This window comes from Callionymus lyra, chromosome 12, assembly GCF_982586985.1.
Source record: "Callionymus lyra chromosome 12, fCalLyr1.hap1.1, whole genome shotgun sequence".
Lineage (NCBI taxonomy): Eukaryota > Metazoa > Chordata > Actinopteri > Syngnathiformes > Callionymidae > Callionymus > Callionymus lyra.
The window spans coordinates 25606794-25619800 of NC_141829.1; the positions used below are offsets into that span (position 1 = coordinate 25606794).

General features: G+C 38.2%; 1 protein-coding gene across 1 annotated transcript; it reads left to right on the forward strand.

Moving 5' to 3' along the window:
• Positions 1 to 2412: 2412 nt before the first annotated feature.
• slc5a3b (solute carrier family 5 member 3b) lies at positions 2413 to 11964 on the forward strand. Its single transcript, XM_087804872.1, has 2 exons — positions 2413 to 2586; positions 8572 to 11964. The coding sequence occupies exon 2, from the start codon at positions 8751 to 8753 to the stop codon at positions 10863 to 10865; it is 2115 nt and encodes a 704-aa protein (XP_087660998.1). The 5' UTR covers positions 2413 to 2586; positions 8572 to 8750; the 3' UTR covers positions 10866 to 11964.
• The last annotated feature ends 1043 nt before the right edge of the window (positions 11965 to 13007 follow it).

A 13007-nucleotide genomic window follows, 5' to 3' on the forward strand; every position in this document is an offset into this window, starting at 1 on the left:
CCTCGTATGTCGTGCATGGATTATATGGTGTATTCTTTTTAATGTATGCTACTATATACCCTATATGATATCTCGTATGGTTTAACTGAAGAAACTGATTTTTGGTTGGATTATTATTTTAATTCCATTAACAACCTCTTTGTGTTGCATCTTTCAAGACAGTTTATGGTGAAGGAAAAAAGACAGCTCGATCGTATTCAATATCTTAACTCTAGGTGGCGCAGTTGCTTTAAAAAAAAAATCTGACCAACTACACAGTGAAATGATTAAATGTGCATGTTAGGACATATCACATATATTATAATGACTGGTAAAAAAAAAAAAGGGAAAAAAAGAAAAAGGCTGCATTAACGGATAGGAATTAAATGAATCACTATGGAAGGAAAAATGCTTTGAGTTATTTTTTCAACATTTGTTTGTCTATATATTAGCTTAATTTCATACTATTATAACACTTAATTTACCTGCATGTGCATATTGAATCTTGAATTCTTAATGAAAGTGCAGGGCATGGTTGTATGGCAGCACTTTAGCATTTAACTGCAGCTTATTACACTTCTACTATTGTATCTTTATTGGTATCACAAATATTTGTGAAGTGTGATGACCAAACCTTGTGTGCTTCTGATATCGAGGAAAGCGAGGATCATGTGTGGTGCAGACACACAAAGACTGTGCAAACTGGATCAACCGGAGGTCAATTTAAATAGAGAAGAAAGCTGCTGTGAACATAGGGCATATTTATTTTTTCATACTGCCTCAATGTTTCCTGTCTGGTAAAATATATATATATGCATTCATGACAATGATACACAGCTTGCATGCAGATAATTTAAAACTCAAAATCTCATTATTTCATTAATTTTGTTGAACTTTAATAACAAATTTAAATTTGTATTAAGGGAACAATGCATATGCATTTTAATTCCAAAAAAGCAAAACTAACACTATAAGCACAGAGAAGTTTGTTGAAATTGAGCACAGACAGTAGGATCATAAACTTAGTACAGACATTAAATATACATTACATTTATTTGTTATTAGTCACTGACTTGTCTTAAGGCATCGTTGATAACCTAGCTCCACCACGCAGTGGGTCACACTGAAGCGCAAAGCACTCTGGGAAATGAAGTATCTAGACAAATGGAAATTTCCAATAAACCGGTGCAGAGAGTGGAAATTTACCCTGCTTCCCTCCCACCATTTATATGTTTTGCTGTGTCTCGGGCTCACTGAAGGTTTTATTTGAAGTCAAGAAAAAGCATGTTAATCTTGTTATATAACTGAATTCTTGACATAATAAGTAATCAGGAAATGTTATAAATGGTTTTAAAAAACACTTGATCTGCTACCACTGCTACTATATAAATACAATACATCAAAATGTGGGGATTATTTTTATGAAACACGACTTTGTTAAGGAAAACAGTGTCATGTTGCAGGACTATTGATGGAAAAAGTGTGTGTAAAAGTAGAGTGGTTATTACCTATTACGACCTTTTTGTAAGAATTATATTTTCCAAAGAGCTTTCCAACATTTGGGGTCAGTTGTCAAATGAAAACAAGTGCAGCTCATAAAAATCCAGAGGAATGCAAAACTAGACACTTCTGATGGTTAGTAACTTCCTGTTTCTACCAAAATTAAGCAATCACTAGACCAATGTTGGAGAAACAAACACAGTTAAGCTTATTCTAGTGCAGCTAGGTAGTTGTCTTTTTAAAAACATGTTTTTATACAATCTTATCTCACCATCTTATTGTTATTTATTTTGTATTTCAGAATTGTGTGTTAGGTCACAAGGTGTCGTGTTCTGTTCATGATCTGGACTAGCATCTTTAATGAGTGAAACTCATATTTTAGTGCTTCATGAAACAAAACATGTACACTAGTAGATTTGTAACATTGAAAGCATTTTTGATGCATAACCTATATTCGTGATTTAAAACTTCTGACAATATGATATTGAATTTGCCGTTAAAGCATAACCCTGAATCACATAGGGACAATATAATCGAATAGTTGCTAGAGTTAAAGAAATAACCGGTCAAAAATGTGCGTCAAAAGAGCAATTCATTTCTTTTTAATCGGTTAACAATCCCGAGCGTTAAAGTCGTGCGTGCGTCTGTGGTGAGTTCAGGTAGTTGTCTGCAGAGATGTTTAGAATCATTCACTGTCAGTGACCAAATAAACCCTTTAAATTTGTTCAATTACATTCATTAGGTAAAGTAAGTTTTCCACAGCGTGGGGTAATAGTTTTCAAGTATATATAGTAATGTTACAACTCCGAAAAAAAATCCCGAAACATTGTAGCAGCGAATTTCCAACGGGCTTCGCAGCACTCGAACGCGTCACGAGTGAGTTCCACGTGTGGGGCGTGGCCTCTCGTACCCGCCGCTACTATATGAAGGAGATGCTGCTCTGTGACAGGAGCCAACACAGACCCAAACAGATGAACTACAAAGACTGAACCCAGTCTTCAAGTTGTTTCGATAGACGTTTGTGGCGTTTCTAAGTCGTTTTGAGACATATTGAGGAGTGTCCGTCATCATCTGCTAGCTAACAACATCCATCTGTCAACAGAGCCGGTGAGTCTCTCTCGTCATTCCATGTCTGCACTAAAGCCCTTTAATTTATTTATTTTTAAACCAATAAGTAATACTCACATTTGCACTTGAATAATTAAGACTGCTTTTTTATATTTTCCAACATGTGTCATCACCATGGGTTGTTGTCATACCAGTTGTTGACGGGCCAGATGCGCGCACAGTTCGTTTAGAAATAATACATTTTTTAAACTCATCGTAAGTGAGTAGAAACGACCAAATACATCACTATATGTGTTATGGTGGTCAACAACAAAGACATTTCTGAGATGCGCAGCTACTGCCGACGACCGAATGAGTGAGTGACTGTTCTAGAAACCTCCTCCCGCCTGAGGTGCGCCACTGCCGCCCGCTGTTTAATTCTCCTTTATTATTGAAAGGTGCGTTCAATGACCACGGAAGTACGTTTACTTAAAATGACGAAGAAGGAGGTGCGTCATGTTCGGCATTTGTGGTTCAAATTTGACCTGAAATAAAAAAACAAAGAATGCGAAGAAGAGACAAACGTTTTTATTTAGCTTATTTAGGTAATAAAAAGTAAAGCTATTAGTAGCAGGTGTATTGAAACACTACAGAGTGATATCCAATATTTGGTTATTCCGAGGTTGTGTCGTTGGGGCAGCAAACAAAGCAAAGAGACCCAAATTCCCCTTTGAAAATCACCTGCAACTCTGCAACTGATTTGAGATTCACAAGATATGTGATCTCCCTGCCATCTTCTGTTTCATAATTCTCAGTTTTTGAGACAAAATCAACACCCTTGTTTCATCAAGACAAACCAACAACATGACATTTATTCTTGTTTATTGACTCCAAAATGTACCCCCAAAGTCACTTGTTTCCCCCCTCCATAATCCCATGCTCTAGCGATTTGAATGTGCCAAATAGTTGCAACAAAAAAAAAAAGAAATCCCTTTTCATGTTTAAAAAAATAAATAGTCTGTGATAAAGAGTAAAGAAACTTGATTACTTGACTTTCTTGACATCCCATCGACGTCACAGTTGAAACTTGAATGAGTAGATGCGGAGAGTAGCTGGCAGTAGGCTTACATAACTTGCTGGAGTAAAAACACAGTCAAGCTTACGCTTTATTTTCATCAGAGTGACAAATCCTTCAAAAGATTCTTGTATCCAGATGTAAATCCGGAACACCATCATTCTTAGTCATCTGCAATCTGGTTCATCTGCAACATCAGTTATTTTGCTAGCAGATAGATAAGACAGACATGACTTATTTTAACACACAAATATTATTTGAGGACTGTCTATATAACTGAGTTAAACAAAGCTCTGACAATGTTCCAGTCTCTGGTCACATGTTAAAACAAACCTGTTTTGGTGTTTTTCCTCCTCTTGAAAAAAAACCCCGCCATACTTTAATTAAAAGTAAATAAAAGTAACACCTGCTTTGGTGTCGACGAGATTCAACAAGTTATGTTAGTTTAGTGAAGTCGTTTGGGATGAAACGGCACTGTTCTTTAGAAATTGTCCTCAGGGCTTCTGTTGATGTTAAGTTAAAACCTGTTTGTGTCACCTCGGGAATTTAAATTATTTACGAATTGAATGTTTCATTATAAGTGAGACCACCATCATCCCTAAACCATTGAAGCTGAGCTGTAAACGGTACAGCAGAGCGAGTACCTCATCAGGTGTTTCTCCTGTAGTAGCTGATTCAAAGCTAACATCCATTCTCCATGGCTGGATGTGGACCGTCCCTAAAAATATCCAAGTCAAAGAACACCTCAATGTGGAACAACAAATGAGTCACTGAATGCATTCTCTGATATTTTAACCTCCGAACACACAATCTGCAAGTTTAGCACAATTATGACCATCTAGATGCTGTAAATGATGATTCAAGTCTTAGCACAATTAACTTGTACTTTGTAGTAACAATAGAGAATAGAGTCTACTCTTCCTAATATTTTTCCATTTCAATTACATTTAGCTACGTTTATAAGCAAAACGGACGTTGTGTGTGAGATTCCACGGCGAGCTAGAAGAGGGAATGTGAATTATTATCATCATATATATGTGATGCAGATGAGCCGTCCGAACAGGAGAACAAGTTTTATGTCGAAAGTCTATTTACACTAGCAACTCATTTAGGTTATCAGTCAGATGCTACCGAGATAAAAGTTCTATTTAAAGAAGCAACCTCTTTTGGTTTGTTGAGATATCCACCAGCGACCTGTGGACGGCTGCTGGGTGTGAAATCTGACACGAACAAGTGATGTGATGATAATAGATAGATACACAAATGGGTCATGGAATCAAAGATTAACTCATAAATAGCACTCGGCACAATGACTGTCTAAAGTTAGAAATTAGTGATGAAGGTATTACACATGGTGACTCCATAAACATGCAATGACAGATACAATGTAGGTCATGAATAAAATGAGTTTATAAAGTTAATAATTGCCAGGTGTTTATAGCTCATTACACGCTTATCAAGCTAATCTAAAAATTATCATTCCCAATCATGAAAACAACATGTTTTTTTAATATTCAAAATATATCATTGAAATTTTTAAAAAAAAGGAAAAACTATTTGTAATTAGATCCACTGCCTTAAAGAGTTGCAGCAGGCACTAATAACAGTCTACAGTCCTACTTTACTCATTTTCTACTCGCCTCATGTCAACTATGGGTGGGGATTGCTTTCAGAGTAATATTAATTAATAATATAAATAATTAATGCTATTATTAACTGTTCCTTCTTGGAGTTACAGGCAAAAATCTATAAACAAATTACAGTTGCAAACGGAGTTAAATTTTCAATCATCCAAAAACCTCCATACTGCTCGTCCTTAATGTCCCTCTTGTACCAAAGCCTTGACATGATGCATTGTTTCGAAAAAATGTAAAAGCTAAAAGGCTAACATAATACGGACAGAAAACACTCTGGGTTAATATCATGTGAGCTGCCAGTGTAGACGGTAAACACTAAGTTGACGAGCTGTATGGAGGTACTTGGATGTGTTTAAGTTTCCCTCTTTGGAAGAGGATGATAAATAAAAAAGGTGCTGTTTGTGACCATCATGGGATGTAAATCTTTGCCTATATCTTGAAAAACACAAATTACTCTGAAAAGAATCCCACAGTTGACACAATTAAGTATTAAGTTTAATAAAGCCATACACTCCAGACAAGTCATTGATCAAACATTTAAACAAATGAACAAAGATGCAACACTTCTGAAATAACATTGTGACAGTCAGTAGGATTTATATAGTGATTAAAGCAAACCTATTTTTCTCACCAGTAGATGGCCTCAATTCTCAAATGATTCAAAGATAAATCTAAATCTAGTAAGTCTGTGCAAGTTTTGTTATCACGTCACAGAAATTTAATTTTCACTCACTTGATCAATAAAAAACAAATTATTTATTAGGTCTGTGCGTTTGATGTTTAGATGAGAGGATATGTGAGCATTATAAGTCTATGGTGTTGACACACCATCAACCTTGAAACACGCCTGGTGACTCTGGTGATAACACTATAACACACTGATGGTGACATAGATAAAGATTACATTTTTATCAACAAAGAACACTGTGAGATATGCTTTGAGCTGTGCTTATAAGACTTAACTCATCCTTTAAATTACAATTTAACGTTATTATCGTATCCACAGGACAAGATGAAAATGAAAATACATTTATTTATGGTCAACAGTCTTGAAAAAAAGGTCTCTATTGGGAGTTTTTAAGCAGTATTATTCAGATGTATCCAAGGTAAAGTAAGTCCCTCATCATAATGATGTTTTGAAGTTATTACCTGATACATTTTATCCCTGTCTGAAATAACGAGAGGTTATGAGAGTGAAACGCATTATGACATAATAATGGTCTTTACTCCTCCTCCAGCCAGCTGTTATCACACCCTTCTTTGTTTATATATTTTGTATATACCTGTATACCAATATACTAATTCCTTTGTTTAGTCCCTTGGAGGTGTAGACTTTATGGATTGATGACGCACGGTGACAAACCGCCATGCTTGACCAATCGTAGCAGAGTGGCCGTGGTTGGGGTAAACAAGATTAATCTCCAGAAAAAAAGTGTTTAAGCACATTTTCTGATGTAAATATTTCAATTTAAAAAAAGAGTTTTGTACAAACAGAAACATACTGATGAGTACAATAGAGGTCAAAGATTGATTTAAGAGATACTTCAATCAACACATTAGTTGCCCTTTAATTTCGGGATTCTGGTTCTGTGGATTTAAAACATTAGTAGGTTCAAAAGCACAAGTTAAACCTCAGGATGAAAAAACAGGTTTCTTTTCTACCTATCCAGAACAAAAAATTAAAATGCTTATTATTTTTGTTTGGCACAATTATTCTCTTAAAATATTGGTATTCGTCTAAACTCTACTGTTGTATCTATTTGCATGCCACTGCAACTTTCTGCTTTAAAACCAACACTTTTTACATCTTGGCCTAGAATGATTTCTTCAACCACATGTGGATTATATAATAACTCAAAATGAAATGATGTGAACATAATTGAGTTTGTGTGTCTCAGGGTTGGTTCTGATCACTCTTCAGTTTGATAACAGAAGAAAAACAAAGGTTTCATTTATTGGTACATTTTTGTGTGTGGGTTTATTTTCGGTGAAGTCTCCAGAGAGAGCTGTGCATGTCTCTAACACAGACGCAAGCCAGATGTGTTCACACAAGTCTGCATTTAGATTTGTGTTGTATTCTTTTATATGATTCTTTCGAAATTGATTATGAACTTTTTGCATCTGGAAAGTCTCAGGGACTTACTGGCTCAAAAAAACAATCCAATTGCTTTCTGAACAAAGAAGGCAAAGAAATCAAAGTTGGACTGACTCGATATTAACATGAGATTCATGATTCTCAAGACACATGCAGTCTTGGCAACTATGGTAGATATCATTTAAATTGCTTAATCAGCACTCAAAAGCTGGCCTGTTGCTGTGCAGGTTTGACCTGCAAAGTCTTTGGCTGCATGTTCATCCTCTTTTTGACTCACCGTAATTCCTTATATAACAGCAATCAGGACTTTCGCTGCAGAATAGTTGGAGTTCATCTCCGTTCAAATGGATTAATCCTAACGTATCTGCAGGCAAGTGCAGACCCAAAGCTGCTTTGGTTAAAGTTAAACCCCCATTTGGTCAAGTGTAAAGATAAACTATTAGTACTAAGTTTATTGTACTATTAGAAGAGCTGTTCAGACCCCAACAAAACTTGTTCATATCAGGACAAAGAAGAGAGATGGACATGTTTGATTGTGAATTAAGGTTTTTGTTGTTAATCTGGATTTAGTTGTAAAAGTTTTGCCTCTGACCAGTATGGCCTTTCAATGCTATGGCCAATTCTGAAGTAGCAGTAAAAATGGAAAATAGACTTTATTAAAGCATTCAATCGAGTCACTAAAATAAATCAAATCATTGATGTGACTGTGGTGAAAAAATAAATAGCTTTAAATCATCCAGAAACCTTTTGTTTAAAGCAGCTGTAGGTGGTTTAGGTTATTTTTGTACTAAATGATTTTAATGAAACTTGTGATAACACATCAACTTAAAACTAGTTGAATGACTCAAATTTACTGTGACTTGAGGTGTTTTGTGTGATTTTTATTTTCACTGCAAAAGTTCTTGGGGATGGTGTGAACATGCTACACATGGCAACTTTTGCGACGTTTAGCGAGTCCTCATGGGAAATGTGGTCTCCCGTTGGGCTAAACACTACGACTTTAGTCCACTGGTGTCGCTCGACTTCAAATCGCATAGAATTGCTTTAACACTGTGCGTTTACTACTTACTTTGAAATGAGTTGGAGAAAATCTCAAGTCATAGAAGTTGTTCTACTGAATTGATCGTATGCAGAGTTTTGTTTATAAGCTCCTCTAGTTTACAATCCATTTTCTTATATTATTCTGCCTTATACCAAGTCCCTAATAAGTTGCTTCTTTTTGCTTTGTTGTCACATAGAGCTGTGAAGACCAGACTTTCTCAGAGTTGTCAAGAGGCTTGCCCGTATTCATCAAGACTTCAGTGCCTGTGGCTAACTCCTGACCAACAACACCTGATAAATCGGACCTGACAGAGGACACTTCAACCGCAGCAGAGCTTTCCTCTCATCAAGACCTCATCATTCAGCGTCTGGCAAAATGAAACACGCTATGGAAGCAGCGGACATTGCCGTTGTTGCCCTGTACTTTGTGCTGGTGATGGTCATTGGCTTTTTTGCAATGTGGAAATCCAATCGCAGCACAGTTGGTGGCTACTTCCTGGCCGGCCGCTCCATGACTTGGATCGTAATTGGCGCTTCCCTCTTTGTCAGCAACATCGGCAGTGAACATTTTATAGGTCTGGCTGGTTCTGGAGCTGCGAGCGGTTTTGCAGTGGGAGCGTGGGAATTCAATGCCCTTCTACTTCTACAACTGCTTGGCTGGGTGTTTGTACCAGTGTACATCCACTCTGGAGTCTACACCATGCCAGAGTACCTTTCAAAGCGCTATGGTGGAAACAGACTCAAGGTGTACTTCGCCCTCTTATCCATTATGCTTTATATTTTCACCAAATTATCTGTGGACTTGTATGCCGGTGCCCTCTTCATTCAAGAGTCTCTTGGGTGGAATCTCTATGTGTCTATTGTTTTGCTCATCAGCATGACTGCCCTTCTCACTGTCACTGGTGGCCTGGTGGCAGTGTTGTACACCGATGCTCTTCAGGCCGTGTTGATGATCAGTGGAGCCCTAACTCTGACCATCTTAAGTCTGATAAAAGTCGGTGGGTTGGAGGGCGTTAGAACTAAGTATATGCAAGCAGTCCCCAATGTGTCTGCCATAATAGCTTCTGGAAATTTCACCTATTCTCCAACCTGTCGTATTGAGCCAAAGCCAAACTCCCTCCACATGCTCCGTGGTCCCTTGGACGAAGACAACCCCTGGCCAGGGTTTTTGCTCGGCCAAACACCCGCTTCTATTTGGTATTGGTGTGCTGACCAGGTCATTGTTCAGAGGGTTTTGTCTGCAAAAAACATTGCTCACGCCAAGTGCTCAACTCTAATGGCTGGCTTTCTTAAAATCCTGCCCATGTTTGTGATTGTGATTCCCGGAATGATCTCCAGAATCTTGTTTGCAGACGAGATAGCATGCATTGGACCAGATCACTGCATGGCTGTGTGTGGCTCCCAGGCAGGCTGCTCCAACATAGCCTACCCTCGACTTGTCATGGCAGTGATGCCGGTGGGACTTCGTGGACTGATGATGGCTGTCATGATTGCTGCCCTCATGAGCGATCTTGACTCCATCTTCAACAGCGCAAGCACAATCTTCACCCTCGACATCTACCAAGGTCTGAGACAGAGAGCATCTCAGCGAGAGCTATTGTTTGTGGGTCGCTTGTTTGTCATCGTCATGGTGGTCATCAGTATTGCTTGGGTTCCCGTCATCATTGAAATGCAAGGTGGACAGACATATATTTACATCCAAGAGGTTGCCGGCTATCTCACACCACCAATCGCAGCCCTGTTCCTACTTGGTGTTTTCTGGAAGCGCTGTAACGAAAAAGGTGCCTTTTGGGGAGGCATGACAGGATTCACACTTGGCACCATACGACTCATTCTGGCATTCATCTACCGCCAGCCTCGTTGTGATCTACCAGACAACCGGCCTGCCTTCATTTACTCTGTCCACTACATGTATGTGGCGGCTGGTCTGTTTTGGATTTCAGGGTTGGTGGCAGTGGTTGTCAGTCTCTGCACTGCTCCTCCTGATGATAAACAGATTAGCACCACAACAGTCTGGGATCTCCGCAACATTAAGATGGTTCCAGTAAACGATAAGGAAGAAACTTACAAGTTGACTGAGATCAGCAAGAGCATGGACGACAGCAGACTAATCAAAGAGCTTCCTCCTGATGTCAAAAGTGGACGAGGTCTAGATGGGGCAGAGATCCGCCTACTGGTCCCCTCTACTGATCACGACCCAGCCACCTCCAGCACTGAACCATCCCCTACGACCACGCCGGCCAAACACTTTGGAAATGGCAATGTGACCGTAGATGAGGTCGACTGTAGTGAGAATGACCGCAGCTGGTGCATGCGAGGTCTGGATTGTTTTTGTGGTTACAAGGAAGAGTCGAAAAATCTGGACAAACCAGACATGAAAGCGGTTGCAGAGATGCTCTACGAGCCACCCAAAGTCAAGCTTCTTCTCAACGTGGGTCTGGGCTGTGTTTGTTCAGTAGGCATCTTCATGTTTGTGTACTTTACATTGTAGAAAGTTGTACGGATAAGAACTGCTTTTTATTTGAAATGAATTTACATGGGGAGTTTGTTTTGTAGAGATGTACTCTGGACATATTGCGAAGCTTTTTCTGTAATATTTACAGTTTGTAGCACTGTAACAGGGATCAAACTATTTTTGTTAACACTGCAAATGTTCTCCTGGTGGGTCTGTGCACTTTTAGTCAAATCAACATTCTAAATATCTACTGATATTTTTTTAAACTATATGCTCTACGTTTTGCCCTATATGACATATGCACTTCTTATGCTAAGTTAATTTCAACCTTTTAGTGTGGGTTTCTGTTGTGGTCAGTTTGTGTTGGCCAATTTATTCTGTGATAGCCTTGTTTAATTTTAAAAGTCAGTTAAACAAAACTACTTTCCATTTTAAAATTTTGCGCTATGTTGGCAAATTAACAAAAAGCGTTTTCGTACCAAAAGCTGTTGAACATCTTTTTTAATGTGAACAGAAATATTTGTTATTATCTGGTGATGCTCACTAGTTATACCCAAGTTATACCTAAGTACAACTTATGATAATATCAGGAGGACATCAACCATGACTCGAGATGGTTGGTAACATTTTTTTGGTAAGCAGAAGACCTATTCATGTTTTACTTCTTCCATGCAGTGTTAAATTAAACCTTAAAAAAGGAAAACCAATTGTGTCTTGATGTCCGACCAAGTGTGCTGTTTTTTATTATTTTGGCGCCACACTAATGAGTTCACAATCTCATAGATTTGCTCAGAATGTCAAATGCATTTCTTCTGTTTACGTGGATTCACATTTAAAGCCATCTGATGAATTACCAAAGTGCGTGAAGAAAAGTTGTTTCTTTTTGTTTGTTATTATTTTAACAGGCTGAATTGGAAGTGTTGTTGGATCCCAACGTCTCATATCATCTCGCCTGAAAGGCGCGTTTACTTCCTCATTGACATTCTGACTCCAGAGTTGCGTGACCATGATCTGGACCAGCTGATGGAAGTTGTTTTAAATGTGATTAAATGTTTTTGGAAGCTTTGAACTTTATAATTTTTTTCTATGGATGTTATTTTTAGAATCTGAAAATAAAAGATTTTCTGAAAGATAAGTTGTCTTCTGTCATAGACTTTGTCTTGAGCATTCATTAATCACCCAGATTCACCAGATTGACCCGATGACAGGAGTTTTGATCAATTCATGGGAGTCAAACTCAACTCGCTTCCGAGTGTTTCGTATCGTGTATTCTGATTTTTTTTTGTAAAAAATGGTTTAATTTGCATTTGAGCTTTGTCTTTCCTATCATTAATTTATTTACTTTCTGCAGCTTATTCCCCTATGGGGGTCGCAGGAGGGCTCGAGTCAATGCCAGCGGTGGGGCACACCCTGAACAGGACACTAGTTTGTCGAAGGACACACAAAGACATACAGCCACACACACACACACACACACTCATACCTATGGACAATTTCTACACTTCCCAATTAACCTCTGTATGTTTTTGGATTGTGGGAGGAACCAGAGAGCCCGGAGTAAACCCACGCAACACAGAAGAACATCCAAACGCCATACAAAGGTTGCAAGCTGCCTCCCTTCTAATCCTTGTTTTTCTGATCCTCTGTGATCATTTGAAATCTGCCCATTGCACCAACTAGCGGAAACTGAAAACACACATGGCTCTATCTTTTAAAACGAAGACTCAGTAGCATCTGATCATTGAGCTCCTTTTGTTAAAGGTCAACTAATGAGTTGATTTAAGCATCTCTTAGATTGATCTTTGACCACTATTGTACTCAAAATCATCATCATAACTAATTTTTTTCGCACAAAACTATTTTATTTGAGATATTTAGATTAGAAAATGAGTTTAAGCACTGGAGATTAAATCTTATTTACCTCAACCGCATCCACTTTATCCGCTCTCGTAACCTCCCGTTTGCCGAGACTTTAGACGAGCGAGAACTTTATCATGATGAGGGACTTTTGCAATCTTGGAAGACAACAACATTTGAGACATGTTAGGAGAGTTGGGTTCTTACATTAGTTGCCCTTTAAAATACATGTTTAACTAATTAAACTAAACATTTAATCTCTGGTACTTGAACCTGTGCAATGTGGCTTTATGTTGCATATATAATAACTGGATGTAAACG

What these genes read in the sequence shown, in the direction of transcription:
- slc5a3b (XM_087804872.1), top strand. Translation starts at nt 8,751, where the DNA reads ATGAAACACGCTATGGAAGCAGCGGACATTGCCGTTGTTGCCCTGTAC.